The following is a 25,538-nucleotide window of genomic DNA, read 5'->3' on the forward strand; positions in this document are numbered from 1 at the left end:
CAAATGTGGATAAACTATTTCTATAAATGGGAGGAAGCAAAACAAATTGATTTATGATGTCAATTTAAGGTAAAGTTAATATTGATTCATACATTAATAATTTTGAAGTGTATATTATCTTAAATAAACAATTTAAGGAAAAGTTAAACATTGAAAATTTACCACTAATTTCAAATGAGATGATCTTGTGCGTTGTGAAAAAAGAGGGAGGTGGTTTTCATATACGACAATAATGGTGGTTTAGCACGTAGCTAAAGATGAGAATAGGTGGTATTTGTCTTGATATGTCTAGTTGGTAGTGGCTAGGCGTATAGAGCACTGGCCATTTCATATTAACCCACAAACTCACCCAAAAGTTTAAGTCAGTGGTTGAAGCTAGGCAAATTTAATTATATATCACAAGACAAATTATCTTGATATCATATTAAACTATTAACTCACTCAAAAGCTTAAAGCTAAGTGGTTGAAGACAAATCTAATTATATTTTATTAACATTTGATGTAGTGAAGGGTGCCAAAAGATGGATTTGAAGGAGAAGCTGAAGATGAAGTTGTTTAGACACCAGTAAAGCAATGACATTTTGTTTTGATATCTAGTTGGTATAGTTAGCCAGCAATCAATGTATTGTCTTTTCAATGTACTCCCTCATATGTGCTTTGGAGTAATAAATAAAGTAATCCATTAAGAGAGAAATTTGCTGCATTAATTTTACTTTATTTCTTCGTTGATTTTTTTAGAATTAAAGTTGCTCATCAATTTTAAGAGTGAACTACTCCGAACTAAGTCAATTTAATTTTGAGAAGAGTCTGGTTTTCTTATATGTTGGTTGGGTTTACAACGAGTTTAGCTGATTTTGTTGGCAAAAAATCTTACGGGGAATAGTCTTATTGGAATGTGATTGGAAGGAATTTCTTGTCCACACATCTCTATTCTTGGTCTTGTGGCCTATTACGATTCTTCATTTAGCAAAAAGAAAAATATTTTGCTCTGTGAATTTTAAAATATATATTTACAATGTGTTACACGTTTTTTTTTTTTAATTTGTAGACACAACACCTTTTAATATATGAAGTGTATTAAAAGTCTCCAAGTATGTATGTTAACAGTGTATCAAATTAAGGTATAAAATGTACAAAGTGTAAAGTGTGTATTAGGTATATCCATGTATATTTTTTTAAATGGCACGAGTTATGCTGCTTTTTTTTCCGTCATTTTTGTAAATTTAATGTCTTAACTTTAAATGGATCATTTTCAAATATATAAGAAAAAAATATAACTGTTTACAAAATACAACAATATATCATTTTCTTTTTTGCTACCTCCACGATCTTATTTTGTCAAATTTGTAAGAAACTTTAAAAAGAAATTAGGTTGGACTATTATAGGAATCCATCTAAGCAATTGATATATTGCTACAAATTGTTATTATATATTTATAATCATCTAAAAGGTTGCTATAAACACGATTATATAAATTCTAAAAATGTTATTCATCGTAATTATATTCAAAATTCAATCATCCAATTTTTCAATCGAGAATAAAACTAGGTAAATTCAAATTACATACCTATGTGCATATCAACAAAATCATTTAATTTTTGTTCTTGCAACGTATTATTGTATTAAGAAATTAATAATGGTGGATAATGAAGCAAAAAGTGTGTTAACATAATAGTGGATAATGAAGCAAAAAAGTGTGTTAACATCATAGTGGTTAATCATTACTAAAGTGATACCTTTACTAAATGTAGCAAAAGGGCATTAAATAATGACGTCGGCATGTGAAGGAAGGGGGTTACATTATTAACTAAAATAATTAGCGGACGACATGTCGGCGAAGCGAGAAAAGGTCCGACGCCGCAAATCGCAAAACTCTAGAGAGATTTGATGTATGGCTTTTCAATTTTCATTCATGCATTATTTGCATGCACAAAGATTGACAGCTTCACGAGATGTTCTAATATTCTTATTCCTTTCTTTCACGACCATGGCCATATTTTTTCAACCCGAAATTAAAATTAAATCTTAGTTCATTTATTTTCGATTTAGTTTTGAAGTTTGGTACGTAGCAATTTAAGGTCTGTTTGATAACCTTCTCGTTTACTGTTTTCATTTTCTAAAAAAATGGAGGTGTTTGGTAATGTTTTTTGTTTCGTTTAAAAAAAATATAAAAGTTTCCCATTTTATAAGTAATTATTGAAAAAAAAGAAAGGTAATTTCTTCCGATCCGTTTTTCAATTATTTCTAAATTATTTTTATCGGTTTTCTTTTCTTTTTTATCCATAGTTTTTATTGGTTTCCTTTTCATTTCTCTCAATTGTTTTTATTTGTTTCATTTTCCTTTTTCTCAATTCTTTTTATTTGTTTACTTTTCCTTTTTTCAATTGTTTTTATTAGTTTCCTTTTTATTTTTCTCAATTATTTTTATTGATTTATTTTTCCTTTTTCTCAATTATTTTTATTGGTTTATTTTTTCTTTTTCTCAATTATTTTTATTTGTTTCATTTTCTTTTTTCTCAATTATTTTTATTGATTTCCTTTTTTCTCTCATCTCCGTCATCTTCCCTAAATAACTATCATCTTCCTCTTTCTCTCATCGTCTTCCTCTTTGTCGGATCCATAGTTTTCGTCTTCCTCTTTGTGCATATCTGGGTTTTCGTTGTGGGTTTTTCTCTAAAACATCATAGGTACTAGAGTTAAAGGTTAGATTTCGTTTTGTTTTGTTTTGTTTCTTTCAATTATGAATATCGAAGGTACATAATAACTTATTTTAAAATTAATATTACATTTAGATGTCATAAAATATTGAGGTTGTTGAAATTGATGAATTAAGAAGTGAGTCGATATCATTTAAGAGAAATGACCCGAGTGAGAGATGATATTGCCAATCAAATTTGGAGGATAGATACAATTTTAGGATTATGTTATTATTTTTATTTTTGGAACTTTTTTGTATTAAATAAATAAACTTTTGATAATTTTATTTTTTATGTTTAATGAATGACATATATTTTTGTTTAATGTTTAATTGAATTAGATGTGAATAAAAATAAAAAGTAAATCTCGAAGAAAATCATAAAACAATAAATAGTTATCAAACACATTTTTTGTTTTTGTTTCTTTTTTTTTTCAAGAAACAAGAAACAGAAACAGTTATCAAATACATTCCTATTTCTTATTCTAAAAAAAGAAGAAACAATAAACAAAAAACAAGAAACAAGAAATATGGAATGGAAACATTATCAAACAGGCCCTTAGTTCCCAACAAAAACAAAATTCGCCAAAATTTGATGTCAAGTTATACTATTTTTTTTATGTAGACAATATGTATTTTATAAAACCACATCGAGTCTTTTAATTAGTTTATCGATTTATTTATGCTAAACTTCTCATTATATTTTTACACTTATTTTTATAGTTGAGACTAAATTATAAAGACAAAATTGTTACAAAGGTTGAAACCATTCATTTTGTTTCCTTTCATAATTTACGTTCGTTTTTCAAAAATTAAAAGTTTTGTGGGGAACCACTCTTATAACCAATTTCGATTTGCCATGTCAAGACATTTTTTTAATATAAGATTTGATATTCACGTGTGTGACAATGTCTTCTCGCTTTGTTTTACGTCTATCAAGATGGTGTTTCTTTGAGTTAGTCGTGTTGATCAAATATTGCTCCTTTATAGTAAATAAGTAAAGTTTATACCTTCCGTCTCAATGAACAAGGGCTTGATTTGGGAGTCTTGTCTTCTTCTTCCTCTTTACAATATTGCTCGGAGGAGTTTTCTACTTTGTACTAATTTTAATTAGCTTGACGATTGTTATAATTACACCTTTAGATTTTTCAACGGATCAAAAAAAGTTGATCTATCAAACTTATATCAAGTATGGTGCAACTTAACGAGTAGATTTGAAAATTGACCCTTTTAAAAACCGAAAGCCTATTTAGGCGAATGATGATACTATATTACAAGAAATACGAGACTTGATCTTAAAATCAATTATTAAAATAAGATTTTCATTTTCTCGGTCAATATGTGATCCTCTAGTTTTAATGTGTTTTTTCTAAAGTTATAAACCAAATGGATTAGAGTACGACTTTAGTTTCTCTTTTCCAAGATTTTTTAGATAACTAAAATAATTTTAAAAGTGTATAAGAAAACTCTAAATTCTGTATTTTGCATAAACGTTTGGTTTAAATATCTTAAAAGTTGGTTATTAGATAAACAAAATCGATAATTTATATATCTTTCGGAATTTTAAAAATTGAATTTTTTTTTTAAAAAAGAAGAGATTTGTCCGATAAAAATCTCAATCAAAAATTGTAGATTGAGAGTTTGTTTGGATTGATCCAAAAATATTTTTTTTATTTAAATATTTGTGTTAAAAAAAATTGTAGAATGAGATTCTCTAGCTGTGTTATACAAGAAAATATAATCATGCATGCTCTTCAAACATAGGTCAACAAACACTTTATTATTTACCCTATGCATCATTTTTCAGTACACCAATAAAGAACGACGAAGGATCAAATCTCTAATTTTTCTTAAAAAATTCATACAAATTATCGAACTAAACTAAAACATTTATTATTATTATTATTATTATTATTTATGAAAACACACTCTTATTTTCCTTTTCTAAAGATAGCTTTTAATATATTAATCTTTATAAATTCATTGGTTTTTTAAACAAAAGGTTGAAAAGGCAAAGTTACCTCCAACCTCATTTATAAATTTAACCATTTTTTAAATATTTCAGATTTGCCTTTTCATTTTTCTTCTAGCTATTTTTTTATCGTGTGTATGTATATATATTACAAAATTTCCATAATTTTAGCCATTTTTTAAATATTTCTTTCTTTTGCCATTTCTTTTCATTTCTTTTCTCTTCTTTTTTAGTCGTTTAGATTTGAAATTTGATTAACGAAATCTGATTTATTTCTACTGTTGTTTTTCCCTTTTTTTCTCTCTCTACTACATGTCTTTTTTTTTTTTGTTTGCTGCGCATCATCTTTCTTTTGTAACCAAATCTAACGATTGTATAACCCATTTACTTAAACGATCTAACAATAGCATACGCGTTACCAAATGTATTTTTGAAAAGACCCTATATATATTATTTATATTGTTGAAACAATATTATAAAAAATAAAATAAAAACAGTTTTTTTATTTTATAAACTTGGTTAATACAATTGTAATGTTGATCCAAAAAATATATTTTTCAAAAAATTAAAAATAAATAAATTAAGTCCTAAAGTTCTTCTTTTTATAAACATTTTTTCAGCTTTAACTTTACAAAACAAAAACTATTCATTTTGAAATATCACTCGAAGCCAAGAAGATAAAGTAAACTGTAAAAGTAAATAGTCAATTGAATGATTTAAAAAAGTTAAAGTTGCCAATATTGAACAATAATAATAATAATAATAATAACAAAGATAAGAAAAATAGTCATAAATTGCCAAAAATTAAATAAATAAATAATTAATTAAAATAATTTACAAAATCTAGTAAAAAAATACTCAAATAAAGTACAAAGAATTATGTTGATGAATTATACCCTAAATAATTTCGATTTTTTTTCGTTATATTTGAAAATATCGTAAAAACAATTATAAGATAAAAATAACTTTAAGATAGTTTTTTTTTTAATAGGAAATTAAAAATCCAATAGTTTTATTTTATTTTATTTTATTTTTCACTCAAAGGTACAAATGAGAGGGTGAGATCCAAACTCAATGACGAATACCTTCAAACCAACTTCATCAAAAGTGCACACACTTTTATCATCTCTCATTCATACGGCTCATCTCTTCATTGTATGCTCATTTATTACATATCCTCCACTTAATATTCATGTGAAAATCCCAAATTATTTTTTTATTTTGACTCGTTTTAATAAATAAAAACTCAATGGAAAAATTATTGATATCAACAAGATATATAGTTCAACTGACATCAAATATATATTATATCAATCTCTCAAATGTTAGAGGTTTGATCTCTCTTCATCTCACAAGTGGTCGGATAAGAAAAGTGAATAAAAAGGTTCACGAAAAGGAATAATATTATTATTTCATTTAATTAGTGGACTAATTACCATTAAGATTGTAAATTGCAAAGAATGCTTTGAGTTGGGAGATCGATCAAAGAAGTAGTGGGAGCCACACACTAATCGTCCTATTTGATTATGTTTCTTTGACATATAGAATTTAGTTGTGCTAACCTATAGCACAGATTTAGAAGACTAAAAAGATATTAGAAAACCCTAGTCATAAATGGTGCTAACCTATAGCCACAATTTCTTGTAGCGAGAAAGATTCACGTTGAAATGACAATTGAGCTTATTTGGGCTTTTAGGATTAACTCTACTCTCTATTTTATCAAAAGAGTTCGTGGGACGAGTCCCACAACTTAACACATACATAAACTTTCTGATTTATTAACGAACTTATTACACATCGTGTGCCACTTAATAAAGAATCTTTCATTTCTAAATATGTCAAACTTTTTTCTAGCTCTAAACTCCGTGTATGACTCAATTTTTTATGAACGTGCATTCTGTTTTGGGGTATGATGAAAATTAAACGTTAAGAATACGTCAACCTACTTCAAATACTCGGGTGATTAATGTATTAAATCACATCTGGTTAAAAAAAAAATACTCCGGTTCTTACTCAAACATGCCTAACAATATTATAAATTGTTCACAATCTTAAATCCAACCCTAACAAACTGCAAATGAGTTAAAATATCATATGTTTAACAACCTTTTGTAGAATTTTGAAACTAAATACTCATTATTATATCTCTATATTTTCATCCTTTAAAATCTTTGGATTGAGAGAAACAATTCACACTTTCAAAGACATATATATAGTTGCTTGTTTGGTTGATCACTAAATTAAATCTCATATATGTTTATTGACTTCGGTTCTAATACTAATTATTGGCAGACAGGAGCCTTTCATGTAACTCTTTTCCAAAAAGAAAAAAAATTGCAATTTTACTTTCTTCAACCTTGTTATCTCTAATTCCATACCAATAATAACACATTAATTCAAACACATTTAAAGTATATTTTGTCAATTTTTTTTTTTTAAAAAGTCATTGAGATATATAGGTTGAATTGAATTTGTTCACTACTCAAGTGTCACTACAAGAATTTTGGCCTTTAATGTAGGTTTAAAACCGACATTAAAGGCCTTTAATGTCACTTGGCAACCGACATCTTTGTGAGCGTTATTAAAGGTCTTTAATGTCGGTTGGGCTTTAATGTCGGTTTAAAAACGACATTAAAGGCCTCTTTAATGTCGGTTTAAAACGACATTAAAGGCCTTTAATGTCAGTTTTCAACCGACATCTTTGATGGTGTTATTGAAGCCCTTTAATGTCGGTTGGGCTTTAATGTCGGTTTAAAAACGACATTAAAGCCCTCTTTAATGTCGGTTTGTCAGTTTTCAACCGACATCTTTGATAGTGTTATTGAAGCTCTTTAATGTCGGTTGAACTCTGATATGTCGGTTTAAAACCGACATTAAAGCCTAGTTTTTTTATTCATTTACAAATTTATTTTTATTTAATTGTTACATTATTGTCCCATAGACCGACATTGGGTCAATGTAGATAAATATGTTTTTCACACGCCAACAAATCAATGAAATTCATATTATGTTAGAAACTATAACATTTGTCTTTTACATTTGAATACACAAAATAAAATATTAATATTATGTTTATATATACATTCTACAATAGTACATGAAAAAAGATTCTAATACAAGAATTAAATAATTAAAAATCCTAAATGCCTTCTCAGTCTTCAATTTTCAACGGTCACTTGACCATTTCTACACAATCGCTTAGCTTTCAACCCGATATCACTTCAATTATCTACAAACAATATCCAAATAAACCATTTATATGAATAACAAAGCTGTTTGAAGTACTGAAATTGCAGAAAAGGATGAAAAGTTCTTAATATTGCCCACCAAATGAATAATCAACATTTTTTTACATAACATTATTATGAAAACCAATATCAATCTATAAAGAAATAAGCAACATCAACACAATAAGCTGAAAAGTAAAGCTTATTGTAGTCCAACGTAAGCATAAGTAGCGCAAAGAAAAAATGTCCCTTACGTCACCAATGGAATTTCATTCCAAGTAAACATAAACATCATTAAAAATTAACTAAAATAATAAATAATAAACAAAACCAGAGAAAGAGAGGAAGAATCACAACTTACCAATAATCCCACCACCTGCTGTTTCGCCAGCAAGACTACCATTTCCACTACCACTGCCAAGTTCACAAGGGAGATTGGGATCACCATACGCAACACCGCCATTAATGAAGGTGCCATTATAGTATCCATCACCACCTTTCCCACCATGTCCACCACCTGCACCAAGACCATTTGCAAAAATTCGTCCTCTACCCACTCCACCGGTGCAGCCTGCACAACCAAGTACAAAACATGGTAAGTTGCAATAATGGAAAATTTTCCTCTTATGAATAACCAAACTTTCATCAAGAAAAGATGGAGGCAATCACATACAATAACGAAAACCCACAAAGGATGCAAGATAAAACTAAGATACCAATTTAAATGGAAAAAAAGAAGAAGAAGAAAAACGATACATAGCCGAAGCACAACAAAAAACTTTAATTTATCTACAATAGAGTAATGTAATATGTTTAACCTTCAGTTGAGATGAAGTTGCGGTATATTAACAATTTTTCATTAAAACTACTTGAACCTGCCAGGTAAGAACAAAATAATTGGAAGAAAAATGCATACCAAGACCAGAAGCACTAATTGCACAAGATAGGTAAACAAATATATCCCTGACCCAGTGAAAGTGAATAACAGATCCAGTTATGGTGCCTTCAACTGTTAGATCTTCAACTCGACAAATCTGCAGAAACAAGCCAAGCAAACAAATATCAGATTAGACAATGAAAAGCATGTTCAATGTAATGAATAAATCTCAAAAATAATATTCTCCACACAAGATAACTACTTAGTGGTCAATCTGGCTAATGAGACACCTGAAGAGTGAAGGGCAATGTGGAATTCACGTTACAATCTTCAGAGGGGTGAAGTAGTTCCGCTGGACAATCAGAAAGTTCACAGTAGAGCCGTGGTCTCCTGCAAATTTATAGAAAAGTTAGGGAAACAAAAACGAAATTACTGATCTACGATCATACATTAGAAAACTTACGTCTTATTGGCTTTTGAATCGTCCAAAGGTCCTCGGAGGAATGACTTAGGCCCAACCTTAATATTATCAAGTAGATATTCAACACTTGGTACAAACAAACAATAAAAAAAATGTGCATGCTCTTATATGTACGGTTTAAGCGAATTCTAAACAGTAAAGAAAGTTAATTCAGCTTACATAGATACTGAAAAACAATGATAGTATAAGACGTTGTGCTTCAATAAGATTTCCTGGTCCAGTAAGATTCAAGTATCCTTGTCCATGAACACCTAAATTTGCATTCGAATGTATAGAAGATGACTCCTGACAAAAACAAACAGATAAATGAGCATGATTTACTACATCATAAAATTTAGTCAATAAGAAGTCTGTGAAGTATGAAATACCTTGAGAACCAATAAATTACTGGCCTCAAGCAGAGATGTTGCCACAACATATTAATCTATCAGACTCTATGTGATGAATAGATCATGCATACAGCAATGTCAACTCTCTCAATCTCTAATTCTACCTCAAATTTAAAGGAGGCTATTGACAACCCATTTCCTATAGAAACACAACCCTTACCAGAGATCGAACTAAAATTTCAAAATGTACAGCTTTCACCTAAGAGAAGACCCTTTAATGGGTCACGACTGAACAAGGAGCTCAAAGAAAGAGGTGCCTGCATTTCGAGCCAGATGTACGATGCAGGCAGCACAGGAACGTTTTCCCTTTGCAGGTTGGCGATAAGCAGCCCGACCAAGCATTCAAAATACAGATTGGCCAGGGGAACGCAGCTAGTGCAAATAATGAAGACGATAACCCTCAGGGTTATGATCAAAAATGGACTTCAGAACAGTTTTAAATGTATTAGTAGTACAATAACAATGTTGAGCAGCTGATAGAAATGCTTTCTTGAGGAGCTGCTTACACTCAGCTGTCCTTCGTTGATGAAAACATCCTTTCCAGATGTTACAGAAACATTTACGGACGACGAACCTGTAAAACAGCAGTTGTCTTGATTCAGAAATGATTTGGAGGGAAATACTTCATGCATTACAACTTGGTCAAACTTACAGTCATAATTCGCCCATCCTATCCTTTGTCGAGCTAAGTCATAGACAATGATTTTATCTTTCAAAACAAGATCTACAAAATGAAAGGGTGGTCGTCATTGAAAATGAAGATGAAGTTCATTGAAAATGATGGTATGTTCGATTGTGGTTACTATTTCATTATCATTTCATGGCACAAAACCACAACTTAGTCAATTTCATTTGGTGGTGGTGATTTTTTAGTTTGAAATTTGAGAAAAATAATAGAAATCTGAGGCTATTTGTGCGTGGAATTTGTGAGAACCCTAGAGGGATATCTTAGGATTATAAGTATGATTATGAGTAAGGCCATTTTAATTAGAGACTCTTTATTATTTTTTTGTTACAGGAAATTTGAGATTAAATTCAGAATTTAACCTCCCAAAATGTTCAATCCATCCTCAGCTTTCTGAAAACCGATGCACCATAAAGCTGGTTCCTGCAAGATAAATTGTTTTGCATTATACAAATGCCATAATTCAACATACAAGTCTCAAAGAAGACAGGATGCATGAATGAAAATATTTGGCATGATGTGCAAGCAAAATTATAACAGCTTACTATGGAGTCAAACTGAAGATATTCTTCAGGAGTCACCACCATGGATGCAATGCCCTTAAAATTAAAACTGAGGACAGGAAATATTTCTGCTACACTAAAGATAAAAACACGTAATCAGTTAGTTCCTGAAAAAATAAAAGAACAAAGGCTCATTTCTCATTGAAAATAAATCATAGTTTCCAACATTATTTGGTTCAGTCACACACCTCGTAGAGACTCTGAAGCATTGGCTACCCCTCGAAATTGTGGGAGTGGCTGATTGAGAAACAGCAGAAGTTATCTGCAAGTAAGTGACATTAGAATCAGAACCAGTTCATATAGATGAAAGCATTATCAAAATTTCCACCACTACACAGCTTGCAAACAGTAGATCAGAAGGAGAGATATATAGCTAATAATGTTATGACAGAAACAAGAACAAGCAAAGAGAGTGAAAAACCGTAAAGATCGACACAAAGATTTACGTGTCATTAACAGTGTGTTAGCTATGTCCACGAGCAAAGAGAGCTAACAATTTTACTACTAGAGAGAAATATCAAACAGTGCAGATACAGAGGTGCCAGATAATAGACTAAAGGCATTCCTACAAATGAAATAAAAAAAAGAAAGAAAGAAAGAAAAGGACTCCGCAGCACTGGACATGAAAGAACGGCCTAAACAGAAATATAACTGGAGTTGCAACTAGCTTCTTATCTTACAAAAAAAGTGAAGGAAACTCACTAGAATTTTTCACAACCCAAAGAATTTTTCTACTGTACTTCACATTTCAACTACTCTGAATCTGACAAAGAGTTAAATACAATATGCAGTTAGCTAAAACAATCCCTTGAGCAAAAAACCCCCCAAAATTTCAAACCATACAAAGTAAATAAAACTAAAAAGAGAGACAAATGGAAAATCAGAAACTTCACCAAATTAAACTTTAGGTCAGCGATGCTCTTCCGAGGAAAATGTGAAATTAGATGGATCTCTAAATCTCGTGTCGGAAATGAAGCGGAAGATTCAGAGAAAGATGAAAAGGACAACGACGGAAGAGATAGAGATGTGGTTTATGCGTCGTCTTCCATGCCATCGTCGCCAAAAAATGCTCTCATTCCGACAAGGTGTAGATTTACACCAAATCATTCGTCGTTTAACGATAACCGGTACCAGAGTTCTTCGATTACAAGTGACAGAACTATCGAAGAAGAAGAGAAAATAGAGCGGTGATTCGACCCTAAACCCTAAAGTGAGATTGAGAAGAGAGGGAAGAAAGGCGTGAGAGAGTGAACTAAGGGCTGAGAAGAAATCGAGAAATAGGAAGAGCAAATGAGTTTTAATTTGTCTTCTAATTTTATTGATTTAATTTAACAAAATTAAAAAATAATTAAAGAAATTAACTATAGCTTTAATGTCGGTTTAAAACCGACATTAAAGCTCTTTCTTTGATGTCGGTTTAAAACCGACATTAAACATCCGCGTTTTGAAAAACGACATTAAAGATCCGTTTTCATTTTTTCCAACCGACATCAAAGCCCATATTTCTTGTAGTGTGTAGGTAAAGTTGTTTTAATTTTGAGGTGGCACGGTTTGGAGAGACGCATATTGTTTAATGTGTTATTGTCTATCATATTTGGCGCGAACAATATAATAATGTTTGTGCTAATGAAACTACCATGCAAAAGGTATGAAATATTGACAAATAAAAAAAGAGAATAATTTAAAATATTGAGTCATTGCGATGTCTCATTAGTTAACATAATCTAGTTTTTATTACAACACCACTTTAAACCTTAGATTCAAAATCATTAATGTTTTAAACATACCAACTAGTAAAAAAGTTAATTCAATTAGACCCAAAATTTTGATTGTTTGAAGTATCAATTAATCACATAATTCAACGCATATTCCAACGTATATATCCATGATCATAATTTTTTTCCTAATCAACACAAGATTTCATTTGCATATATACATCTAATAAATAACGACGGATGATCATATATCAAACGTACAATAATAAATACATCTTGAAATGTTATCTAAGTATATTACTCCAATTGCAATATTCAATGGCGACCTTGCGTCAACACATTCACACTGGTGGAAGTTATAAGGAGAGATGACAGACAAATGATGACACACAGAGCAATACAGAGACAATCCTAAACGTCCCACAATTAATATCTCTCCATCTCCCCCCTCCCCCCATATTCCGCGAACCCAAAATCTCTCTCTCTCTCTTTTTCAATAAACCTCAACCCTCATTCCCACCCACTCAATCCTTCAATCATAACACACCCCACAACCCACTTCCCTTTGCCCCACTCTCTTCCCTTCATAAATCCCATTAAAAAATGCCCCACCCTTTTGTTTTTTACCATATGTTTAAAATAATAGAAAGGAAAACAACTGTACCGAACATCTCGACTAGGTCTAACACACGTGATCTTTAGTGCATACCCTAACTCCAAAAACAAGTTGTATACTACCAATCAACAAAAAGCAATAGTATACATGACTAGTAAGTACACCATAGTATATCTTAACTAGTTTGACAAATCCGTAACATCCTCATTATATCTAATAAAAAACCGATATATTCATTTAAAATCAACAATAGCAATACATACACACATGAGAGCTAGAGAAAAACCTTCCAATTTAACTGTAAGGTAGATAGATTTTTTTCATCTTTCTTTCTTTCTATTTCTCAAAATTCTAATTAATAAAAAAAAATTGTCCACTTACCATTTACATTATAGTACTACTTCTTCTCTACTCTCTCTCTCTCTCTTTCTCGACCAGACTAGTCCCATCCTCATCTTAATTTTAAGATTTTTGTACACATTCTATTTCTTTTTTAATTACTTCTTTCTTCAAAAAAAGAAAAAAAAGAAGAAAAAAGAAAGAGCATCTTTCTCTTATTTCTCTCCTATTTCTCTCTTTCTATCTAACCCATTTCTTTTCTCTTTTCCCCTTTCCTTCTTCTTCTTCTTCTTCTTCTTCTTCTTCTCACAAAAACAGAATTTAGGTAGGTTCCTTCATTCTCTTCTTTCCCTCTTCCTTCAATTTTATTCCAAATAAAAAATCTCTCAATCATTTCTAATCTGTGTCTCTTTTTTTTCCTTTTTAATATAAATTGTTCAAAAAATATATACATATATTTGTGAATTAGAAAAGGATTATAAATCAAAGCAAAATGTCACTGGACATGATGGCTTCAGAACGTGTTTGTTATGTTCACTGCAACTTCTGCAACACCATTTTAGCGGTACAAAACCCCCTTCTTCACCTTTCTATTATTTCTTCTTTTTCTTTCTTCTTTTTTGATTTGACAATATAATATCTCTCAAACTTAATTTCTTTTTAATGAAATTTATGAATGTTTTTGTATATATATATATATATATATATATATATATATATATATACATATATGTCTTTTTTTTTTTAAATGTCTGGCTACAGTACTTTCGTTTTCAGCTGAAAAGACCAGCAAAATTTCTTCACTTTTTTTATCAATTCAGACTGTTGGAGGAGGAAAGTAAAAAAATATATATTATATTTCTTCACATATAATATATATATGCGTGTGTATATATTTCAAACCAAATCATAGTTTTGTTCTTTTTACTGTTGGAATCTTGAAGACTGATTTAACAAATTTTTTAGATCTCTTTTTATATTTTTCTCGATAAATCTGCCGAGAAATAAAGAAAATTATATATATTTTATGAGGAATTTCATCTGGGTTTCTAATCAAAACCCTCAGATCATGTGTGTACTTTTCTGTTGAAAAAAATTACCCAAATTTTGCATTTAATGAAAAAAGTTTTTATTTTGGGAGTTTTTTTTAGAGAAAATTGAAGTGAATTTCTAGCTTTAAAAGGAAGTGAAAGCTAGGGTTCTTGATTTTTCTTTTTCTTAGATCAAATTTAGGTCATGTGTGTTGTAATTAATTACATGTGATGAATGAGGATCTGATTTTTCTCTTCTCTCTCCTCAATTACAATACAGAATGTTTGAGTAAACGAGGCTATTAATATTTTAATCAGTTGAATTATGTACAACTTGTTTGATCATATGATTGTGAAATAATCTGATCTCTTCGATTATTATATATATCAAACATTATATCCCAATTTTTGCAAGCTTTCAACCCCAGATTCTTCTCATTCTGAAAATTTGTTGTCTCCCCATTTTTGGACAGATAGGAAGGAAAAAAAAAAAAAAAAAAAAAAGCCTGTTGAAGCCTGTTGATCTCTAAAGCAACATTTACCCGATTTTCTCTAAAAAACCAAAATCTCGTATTCGAGATTCGAAAGAGGTGCTTGGGAAGTGGAGTAGTAACACGGAATTTTTTAGGTCTAATAGTTCTTTTTTCACTATGGTTTCCGTTCCAGTCATGTCGTTTTCTAAATTTTTTTTCTTGTTTTTAAAATCTCTTTCCTTCTGTTTCTTTAATCTAAGTTTTCTATCTTTTATCCTCTTGCTTGCGGTGGTGTCAGATTTTTTTGATAGTCCGTAGCAGCAGCCACCATTGAAAAACATGTTTGAAGAGATTATTATTATTTATTATTACGGGAACTTAATTAATTAATGCATAAGATAAAAGATTAGATATGAGAAATAATAATGTGCGAATGCTTTTTGTTCTTTTCTTTTGTTGGAGAGATATAGGTAAGTGTTCCATGCAACAGCATGTTCACATTGGTGACTGTGAGATGTGGCCATTGTTCAAATCTGCTTTCTGTAAACATGGGAGCTTCTCTTCAAGTTGTTCCTCCTCAAGATTCTCAACAGGTACCTTTTTTTCACTTCATTTCTTGTTTTATTATCACACTCCCATTTTCAAATCCTTCCCAGTTCGATATAGATTCGTTTTTGTGTTTCGAAATGTTATACAGTCCTTAAAAGTTTCAACTCTTTCCTCTCATGTTTCTAAACTTTTTTATGATTTTCTTTAAGATTTGATTTTTTCGTTTCAATTTTGTCTTTAGAAAACTTCAATATTTCATTAAATACTAAATATTTAATATTAATTTAGTACTTTTCACTGCTACTAAAATTAATTTCAAACTTTTACTTAATGGCGTTGAAGACTAAAGTAAAATAAATCTCAAGTCAAAGAGTGTAAATTCGTAACATTTTGAAACTAAAGTAAAAAGTTCAAGAGCCGTTCAACAACTTTTTTCTTAAATAATATTCACAAAGGCAAGAAGGATAAACGAGCTACATCGAAACATCTAACCTAGGTTGATACTACTCTAGCACCCTCATTATATCTCAAGACCGAATTCAAGTTAGGAACTTTAAGAACTAAAAAGTGTAAAGGCATACATCTTTCAACTATGAAAAAATAAATAAATAAACATTTTGAAACATTTTCTGTATGATTTATTATTATTAATTTCTAATAGTGGTAAAGTAAATAATAATGGTTTAGGTGTATATAGTAAAAGTATTTGTTTGTGTGTGTATTTTAGGGTCATAAACAACAGCAGGTGAATGCTGGGGATTCGAGTAAGGACAGAGCTTCTTCTTCTTCTTCTGCTAAATCCACCAAAATTGGTTCTCTTGATTCTTCTGCAGAACGTGACCAACATAGAATCCCTCCTATTCACCGTGAGTTTTCTTTTTTAATTTCATAATGAATAAATATTTTTTTGAATTAATTGAGAATAGATTAATTAATAAGTAAGATTTAAGAAAAGTTATTATACATTATCGACAAAATTATTAAAAAATATTTACAAAATATAACAAAATTTTTAATAATGTGTCGATGTTATTGATGATAGAAGTTTATCATATTTTGTAAAATTTTTAATTTATTTTATTATATTTTAAAACGTCAAGAATGATACATTCAATACTTACTTTAATTTAATTGCCAAAATCAACTACCCCTAAACTTATCTAACTTCTTCTTTCTCTCTCAATATTAATTAGAGCACAATATTTGGTGAAGTTTTATTAGTTTACTATCACTTTTTTGTTTTTAAAATTATTTTAGTTGTTTTAACTAGAAAAAGAGAGATGGAAAAAATTATTTTAGTTTGGTATTTTTAAAAACTTGATTTGAATTTTAGTAATACTCCTGAAATAGTTAACAAAAGAAATAAAAACCAATAAATAGAAGTAACATTATTATTGTTTTATTTTCAAAAAAAAAATACTAATGTTTATATATTTAACGTTGAAAAATAAAACATTAATCATTTTCAAAGTGGTAGATTTGGAATATAAATACAACATATTAGTAATAATTAAAAGTGAAACATAAAAAAAAAAAAATAATAATCTCATGAAACTTAAGGTACCATAGACATAAGTTGTCTCTCCCCTACCTACTTAAGAATGAGTTATTTATTTATTTATTTTTCAAACTTAATGAATAGGTAAAATTTTCACTATTTTCTGAAGTAAATAAACTATATGAAAACATCAATAATTCTTTTCTTCTATTTTTTTTGGTGTTGAGACAGAAATATGAAAAGAAAAAAAATAACTAAATTTCAATCTATTTTTAGTTCTTAAATTTGGAAGCATCATTTTTAGACGTAGATATAATAATTAAAACGTTAAAAATGTGAGAATTTGATTGAAATATTTTCATGCACCTTTCGATCTCTCTTTCTTTTTAATATAGTTTATTTTTAAAAATTAAATTAAATAAAATAAAATAAACTTCTTAAAATGTCTAAGTGTGTCTATGGATCTCATCCTCTAACCTTGTGCTTTGTTAGCAAAAAAAACTATAATAGATGTGGAAGTTTGACTAATATAAGATATAATAATTAACTTCCCTAATGCAATTAATTAAAATGATATATGATATTATATTATAAAGTTTTTTGGATATGAATTGTTACATGCATATCATGAATTAGGTGGCCCTATCTTGGATGGTGACCATACATGCATAATAGAATCTGACCTATCAATATCATGGGCCATTCTTTATACATATATATGTTAATCCGTATGTATTTATGTATATATGTTATGTATTGGTTACTTTGGTTATTAACACACTTAGCACAAAAATATGAAAAACCAACTGTAACCATACCCCATTTTTATTGAATTGCCTTTCATTCATTTGTCACATGTCATTGATTCCTCCTCTTCTCTTCTCCTTCTTTCTCACTTTTTTCATTTTCCATTTCCCCCCCCCCCCCCTCATAATTACACTGCTTTTCATTTTCTTTTCTTAATATGCTACTTAATTACTAATTAGATGCTTAATATATAGGACAGATAGAGTTGATTTTATCACTTTCAAGCTCTTGTTTATTTCCTTTTGCAAAAAGGTACTTTAGGTGGATCAAGTAGGTAAACTAGAAATGTCTCAGTTAGGTCAACATGTTCATTATACTCTCTATCATATTCTAGTTTCCATTCATTGATAAATCAACAAGCCCCCTTTGGATAACTTAGTGATTTAAGAAACTGCTTATACTATAATGATGCATTTTCTTTTGAAAACATTAGTTAGAGTGAGTTTAACTCAGTTGTATTGATATGACTTTCATCGTCCTTAGAATTTAGAGGATTAATTCTCTCACCTGACATTGTTGTACTAAAAAAACTCGTTAAAATTAACTAATACGTAATTTGATAACACATTCGTTAGTTAGGATTCTTTTAGGGTAAACTCAAGCTAGCTAATCTCTATAACACCTATGATTATTTATATGTATTAGATTTGACCAAACTAAGATATATATTGGTTATTCTTGCATTTAACATGGCCATTAATGTCTAAGAAGTTAATTAATTAGTATCAGAAATAATAATTATAACATAGAGTGGAATGTTTGATAATAGAGAATCTATCAAGAGTTATTGTTGTTAATTAATATTATTAATGTTTTGAGTAATTTAAGAATGGGTTTTGGATGATATTGGCAGCACCAGAGAAAAGACAGCGTGTTCCATCGGCTTATAATAGGTTCATAAAGTAAGTATGATTTGCTTAATTAATTAGGGGATTAATTACCCATAATTAATAGTAATAATTATTAAGTATTCATGGTGTCTTTTTTTGTTGTTACAAAATTAATTAAATGTGGGACTTTGCATGTAATGTAGAGAGGAAATCCAAAGGATTAAGGCTAAAAATCCTGACATAAGCCATAGAGAAGCCTTCAGCACAGCAGCTAAAAATGTAAGTACTTTTAGCTTTCCCTTTTAACCTTCCTTATGTTAATTAATGATCTTGCTGCCTTTCCCCCCCCCCCCCCCCCCCCCCCCCTTTTTTTTCTTTTTGTTTCCATGCTGTCTTTGGATAATGTTTGACATAATCCTAATTAGTATATTATTTAAAAATAATTATAAAAAAGAGAGATATTAAAAAAAAAAGAAAACCGTAAGGGATGGTAAGTGCCCGAAACATCAACATTATCTTCAATGATCTCTCTTTTCTTCGTATGTTTATTGGTAAAGTATTCATTTCTAAGTAAAGATATTGAAACTTTTATTATATCTATATATAATAATTATTTAGAGATGAAAAATACCTTTTCTATTAGGTGCACGTAACAATACGGTAAGAGTTGTAATCAAGATGAATATTAGATTGAGAAGTCTCCATTATGATATAGATAAAGAGTTTATGAAATAAAGTATGATTTAAACTGCTTTTTCTTTTTCTTTTTGATGTATATAAACATACTTTTAGTTTTGCACGTAATTTTTTTTTAGTAAAAACTAATCATAGAGAAGGAAATTTTAAATTAAGATGATTTCTTTGAATTTATGAGCATATTTGACTTTGATTAGGAACTCAATTCCAATAATTATATGTTGATATATATATTATATTGATTAATTAAAGTGAATAATCCTTTTTTTTTCTTTTTTTTTTTTTTTGCAGTGGGCACATTTTCCTCACATCCACTTTGGGCTGAAATTGGATGGAAATAATAAGCAAACAAAATAAGTTTGAATTTGACAAGAAATCATCATAGTCCATCTCAAATCTCCAATGGGTTTCTGCCATCTTTTAATTCAAGAGATGATGACGTGTCAATAGATCATAAAATACTAAATAAAACACCCCCCCCTTTTTTTTATTAAAAAAGATTAATTGATGTGTATTAATTTAGAATGCTATTAGTATATTCCAACAAGAAAAAAAAAAAGAGGTTTATGATTAAGTCCTCCTCCTGCCTTGACCCCCCAAAATTCTATAGGAAAGGAATTACTTTGATAACCTCACCATCCCCCCCCCCCCCCCTCAATGTCCTTTTTAATTATTAATAGGTGTGATGTGATTTTTATTCTCCCTTGGCTTTCTCTCATTGTTAACCAGTGAGATTAAATGCTATGTATATTTATAAATCTATTTATTATTATCGGATGCATTTATGATCATATCTATAGAAGATCTTAACTCGTTTGATATTTCATAAAAACAAAGAAAAAGTTAGAATGATCGATTCTTTTTATCTATTGAATTGTGTATGCTCGAACAACGGAAATGGAATGGACCACTCTAGCATTGAGAAATCTACGTGGAAGGGAAAGATATATAGATGAGTTTTCTTCTTCTTTTTTTTTTTTTTTTCTTTCTTTCTTTCTGATTGGCATGCAGAAGATAGAAGAAGCACTTTAATTTGAGTGTAGATTTGGAGGGTTATGTGTAAAATGTAAGGCTGGTGAATGATGGATATTGATCATTGCAGCATTTTTGGCAGAATTCAAAGCCAACCCACAAACAAGAGTGTGATTATATATATAGAAAGAAAAAAAAAATGAAGGATATGATATGATGGAAACAGTTTCTTGAGTACTGTGTGTTATGGGTGTCAGTGTTAAAGACAGCAGCTTCATTCATTTTATGTAACGAAATTCGATACTACTAATATACATATATATATGATAACAATTTTTATATATATTTAATCTTTAGGAATAGGCTAGAGTTTAATATCAATTTAAAATCTTTATTACGAATAATAAGGTTAGAAGGCATACTATAATATCTCAATTAAATTTGTTGATAAAAGAGACATTATGTTCATCTTTTTGTGGATTGTTTTAATTTTGAGATGTAATTTTGGATGAGTTCCTTTGAAATATTGTATAGATAATTTCCAAAAGGTAATCGTAACGAATAATTTAAATTGATGGACTAATGAAAATTTTGAGATTTAATTGACTCAAACTTTAAGTTGATAAAAAAGATTATTATTGACGAAGAATGATAGAGTCTACGATGTTTGTCGATATATATATTCTTTGTAAATATAGTATGAGATAATTAATAGTTAAGAATTTATATTAATTTAGGGAGGGAGAGACATGGAGGTAAAAAAAAAGAGGAAGGGATTTTGTTGGGACCGAAAAGACATACAGAAAGATATAAATAAAGGCATTACGTTGGGGTTACAAACAACAGCTTTTTGGAAACCAACATCTCTTTAATTTAATTTGCATCTATTCTTTTATATTCTAATTTATTTAATATTATATATTATTCCTCTTTTCTTCATCACTATCATTCAAATTTAATCTATATATTTTCAATTAATTTAGGGTTGTGTATCAAATCATTCTAGGAATATATATATATATTCATACATAGATAGGTGTAGATATCAATATCTCAAAATAACGGTATTGAAATTTTTCTAGACACACACATGTGCCAAACACCCTACTAGTACTAATCAAATAAAAACCCTACCTTTTAAGAAGTTGGTATTGGATGGTTGAGCGACTAGCCACATTTGGTTCGAACATTGTGGTTGTTCTAAAAAATATCTCACTCTTAAAATAAAATGAGTACTTTAATTTTCTTTTCAAAATCTTAAAATAGTTGAAAAATTAGTGGATGAATTAATTTGAACGTCTCAATTAAGATTGACACTTTTTTAACGTTCTCATCATGTTCTGGTTTAAAAATTTACTTAAAATTTAAAACATCTAAGTAAAATTATTTTTATTTTGAAAAATAATAAAATGTAAAACTTTTCATCATAAATTAGGGTTAGGAGTGAAAATTTATATTTGGTAGGTGGGTTTTGCTTTTTCTAAGTTTATTAATAGTACAAATATATTATATTATATATTTAAAAAAAGAAACAAAAAGTAGAACTCACATCTCCAACACCAAGTAATTAATCAACACTCATGAACCTAAATTAGGGTTTCTCCTACCTTTTTTTGGAATTTCATTCAAAAACATATATTTATCTAATCTATAAGTAAACCCTAAATCACATCATTCAAAAGTGTACCTACTAAGGTCACCAAAGTACTTTTGAACGTGTACATATATATAACATCATTCAAAAACATACCTACTAAGGTCACCAAAGTACTTTTGAACGTATATATATATGAGTTTCGTTAACCATCATGAATTGACCTAATCGTGGATAAAAGACACATAATATTGATAAAAGGATTGAAAGGTCATAATTTAAATTCATGATGTCTACATACGATTTTTCTCTACCATCTAAATGTCATTGGATCAAATTGATTTGTTTTGAGAAACTAGTCAAAATGTACGTGAACTAGACATGAAGACTCACAAATATAAAAGAAAAAGATATATACGAGAGAGTGAAGAAATTGGAATGGGTTTGATATTATATGATATTAAGAGATGTGCTGTATTCCATATTGCAGAGAGAGAGACAGAAGATAGAAAAAGAGAAGAAAGCATATAGAGTGAGAGAGAGATATATGGGAGTGATTGAGTGGGGCCATTTATTATGTACGAAGCAACTTAAGGGTGGAAAAAATGGTTGGCCTTTTCAATTCATCTTAGATTCCCACAAGGACGATCACATAAATTACATATTTTGTTGTGTTCTCTCCCCCATTAATTATAACCCAAAAAACCCACTTTCACCCTTTGCATTACACACTACTTTACTTTCAATGTCAGCTATGTGTGTGATCAAAAACACCGAATAAAGGAGGGTACATAAATAAACCGACATCATAATAACAATACATGCATGTGTATTGATTAGCAATAACAATGTTTTTTTTTAATAAATATTAGAGGATAATTAGTTAGTGGACGCACTCACATATCTCAACTAGAATTGATACATTTTTGCCATCCTCATCACACCTTGATCCAAATAGATGTATTGATAAAAAGAGAAAGTACATAGCAAGAGTGAAAAAAAAGAAGAAGCAAGGAGTGGTTAGAAGAAAGCCTTCTAATTTGAAACTATATAAAAAGATACATCAAAATTACAAAATAAATTAGATCTAGTATTCCATAGGGAACACGAGGTTGATGAGATCTTCCCAAAGGTGTCTCGAGGTTTCAAAGTCCTCATTGAAAATTTTCCTCTCGAGTTCCAGCCAAGGGGTCTACGGGCAAGCCCACACCTAAAAAATATTGTTACTAAAAAAACATTGTAGTAACAATATTTTTTTTAAACAAGACATCAAAGGTTGAGAGATATTTATCGAATATATAGTGTTATCTTTTTAGTATATTGACTCAATTATAAGAACGTTGAAGCTAAATATGTTACTCACGATGGGGGCGTGTATGTTGAGATCAAAATCGTTGTTATATTGTATTTAGGGTTTATGAGAAGCTATATATAAGCTATCTAAGTAGATTAATGTGTACTATATATATATATATGATGTTTTTCAAGATAACAAAACTATTTCCTTTATGTACGTTGATAATGATAACACACCGTTAATAAATCAAACAAGTCTTTTATGTACGTTGTTTATGTCATAACAATAATGTAAAGGGAAGACAACACAAGCATGTTATATAGAGTATAATCTATATAGATTGGTTTTGTACGAACTCTTAGGTAACGTTGTATTGATTATACATGATACATGTAATAAGACATTTCTTCTGTAGTACTGCAAATGGGTATTATCATCACGGTAGCTTAATCATAGTAGATATGAAGAGTTTTTGTTTAATTAGTTTGATAAAAATGAATAAGAATAGTACTAATAATAATAAGAGGAAGAACACAGAATCTGAAACGTCAAATCATGTGGTTGTTGGAGGTTTTGGAGGGATGTGAGAAGAAGAGGGCTTCATGAATGGGTCTTGTCCAAAAGATAGAGGGATGGATTTTCTTTTTTTCTTTTAAAAATTTACTTTAAAATTTTAGATATCCAAAATTCATATATATATATATGTCCTGTCAGTTCCTTCATGTCTCTTTCTCTCTTAAAAGAACCTCTTTTAAACAGTGTTTCAACTCCCTCTCTCTCAAACTAAAAAGTCACTACACACACATCATTCAGGTTTCCTCCTTTAAATTTTTCGTTTTTATTTATATTTAAATCTCTCTTTTTTTCTTTATTTCCTACAATTTAATAAATTAAATATTAATAATCCAATCCCTTCTCATTCTGATATATAGATATATGTATATATGATATATAGTATACTGTTCTTCAATGATCACCCAAAAACCCTCATCATTTCCCCTTCACTTTATTCTCTTTTTTTTTTTCTTTTATATTTTTTTTATGTCTGTGTGTGTGTGTGTGTTTTTTTTAATATTTTTATGTGTAGATTGTGGTTATTAACACTAATTGTTTTTAAGGAATTTTGTAACCCAAAAAACTAGGAGGGTTTTTGTACTATATGTGGATTCTAAGTATGTTTTTTTTATGGAATTATAAAGCTATATATGATAGGTAAGAAGCATATATAACAAACAACAGTTACCATATGAAAAGATCATAGGGTTATAACTTTGTTAATCATTTCTAGGTATTATAGCTAGGTTTGAGGTGGGCGTTACCAATGTGTCAATTTAGTTAAAATTATATATCTCGGTGCACCTATTGATTCTCTCATCTTTAGTAACTTGTTAAAAGAAAAATGCACGTTTTTCGGACTTTATTTTCTAGGTTAGGGGTTTCATTTTACCCTTTTTTTAATTTAAAAAATTAATGACAATTAATAAATGTCATAAATTGGTGAATACTTAAGAATTGTCACAAAAGTATAAAAATCCAAAATTTTCGTTTTTTTCTTGATAAAAAGGCGTATTTTTAACTTTTTAATTATTTCCTTATATAGGTGGCGAGAGATTTAAACGTAAAAGTAGCAAGTATTTTATTTATTTAATATTTTTCTTTTTAATTAGTACATTACAAATAAAAAGATTCAAATCATAAATTTTTTCTTCGTTTGCAACGAACGAATGTATGCATTAGAGATTAAAAAAAAAAATTATAGTTATCTCGAGTCTTTATCCTATGGAGTTAATTATACAAATAACTTTAAGCTCTTGGCAAATTTAGTTAGGTTTTTCTTGAAATTATGAGCCCATTGTGTTGATAAAGTGTGGTTATAATTAGTTAATTATGACCTCAAACTATGCTTTAATTTTATGTCAAGAATTATAATTAATATAGGTGAAGTAAAAGAGAAGAAAATAAATTACCTGTCTCTCTGTTAAAATCATTGGAGACTTTGGTAACTTCTCTGATTTTACAGCCAACTTTTTGAGAGGGGAAAAATCAAAGGAATTAGAAAGTACTTCTGATATTCTTACTAATTAATTTTATTATGTTAAACAAACAAATTAATTAATAGTGTCTGCAAGTTTAATTTATATTTCTTGTTCCTTTGCCATTAAGTTATCAATTTATAGTATGGCTTAGGTGAAAGATTAATTAGAGGGTTTATTCTTTTGTCTTCCAGATAT

At 29.2% G+C, this 25,538-nt stretch overlaps 2 protein-coding genes and 1 long non-coding RNA gene across 6 annotated transcripts; 1 reads left to right on the forward strand and 2 right to left on the reverse strand.

The window, feature by feature from the left end:
• Positions 1–9,678: 9,678 nt before the first annotated feature.
• Positions 9,679–11,480, reverse strand: LOC127149482 (aspartic proteinase 36-like). Of its 2 annotated transcripts, none has more exons than XM_051085121.1 (5): positions 11,079–11,480; positions 10,873–10,961; positions 10,690–10,750; positions 10,295–10,366; positions 9,679–10,216 (listed from the first exon to the last, which is right to left on the reverse strand). In XM_051085121.1, the coding sequence occupies exons 2-5, from the start codon at positions 10,912–10,914 to the stop codon at positions 10,068–10,070; spliced, it is 324 nt and encodes a 107-aa protein (XP_050941078.1). In that variant the 5' UTR covers positions 10,915–10,961; positions 11,079–11,480; the 3' UTR covers positions 9,679–10,067. The 2 variants fall into 2 exon arrangements, with proteins under 2 accessions (XP_050941078.1, XP_050941077.1); XM_051085120.1 differs by having other exon boundaries at positions 10,873–10,966; positions 11,079–11,477.
• A 2,150-nt stretch (positions 11,481–13,630) lies between these two features.
• On the forward strand, positions 13,631–20,235 carry LOC103491442 (putative axial regulator YABBY 2). Of its 3 annotated transcripts, none has more exons than XM_008451386.3 (7): positions 13,631–13,885; positions 14,030–14,125; positions 15,535–15,657; positions 16,341–16,479; positions 18,772–18,820; positions 18,952–19,027; positions 19,736–20,235. In XM_008451386.3, the coding sequence occupies exons 2-7, from the start codon at positions 14,054–14,056 to the stop codon at positions 19,799–19,801; spliced, it is 525 nt and encodes a 174-aa protein (XP_008449608.2). In that variant the 5' UTR covers positions 13,631–13,885; positions 14,030–14,053; the 3' UTR covers positions 19,802–20,235. The 3 variants fall into 3 exon arrangements, with proteins under 3 accessions (XP_008449608.2, XP_016900784.2, XP_050941079.1); XM_017045295.2 differs by having other exon boundaries at positions 14,035–14,125; XM_051085122.1 differs by lacking the exon at positions 14,030–14,125 and having other exon boundaries at positions 13,761–13,885.
• A 2,720-nt stretch (positions 20,236–22,955) lies between these two features.
• LOC107991011 (uncharacterized) lies at positions 22,956–23,440 on the reverse strand. The gene is made up of 2 exons (XR_007821114.1): positions 23,374–23,440; positions 22,956–23,220 (listed from the first exon to the last, which is right to left on the reverse strand). It is a non-coding gene; the product is annotated as an uncharacterized LOC107991011 (long non-coding RNA).
• Positions 23,441–25,538: the final 2,098 nt, after the last annotated feature.

Source organism: Cucumis melo, chromosome 5 (assembly GCF_025177605.1).
Source record: "Cucumis melo cultivar AY chromosome 5, USDA_Cmelo_AY_1.0, whole genome shotgun sequence".
NCBI classification, from domain to species: domain Eukaryota; kingdom Viridiplantae; phylum Streptophyta; class Magnoliopsida; order Cucurbitales; family Cucurbitaceae; genus Cucumis; species Cucumis melo.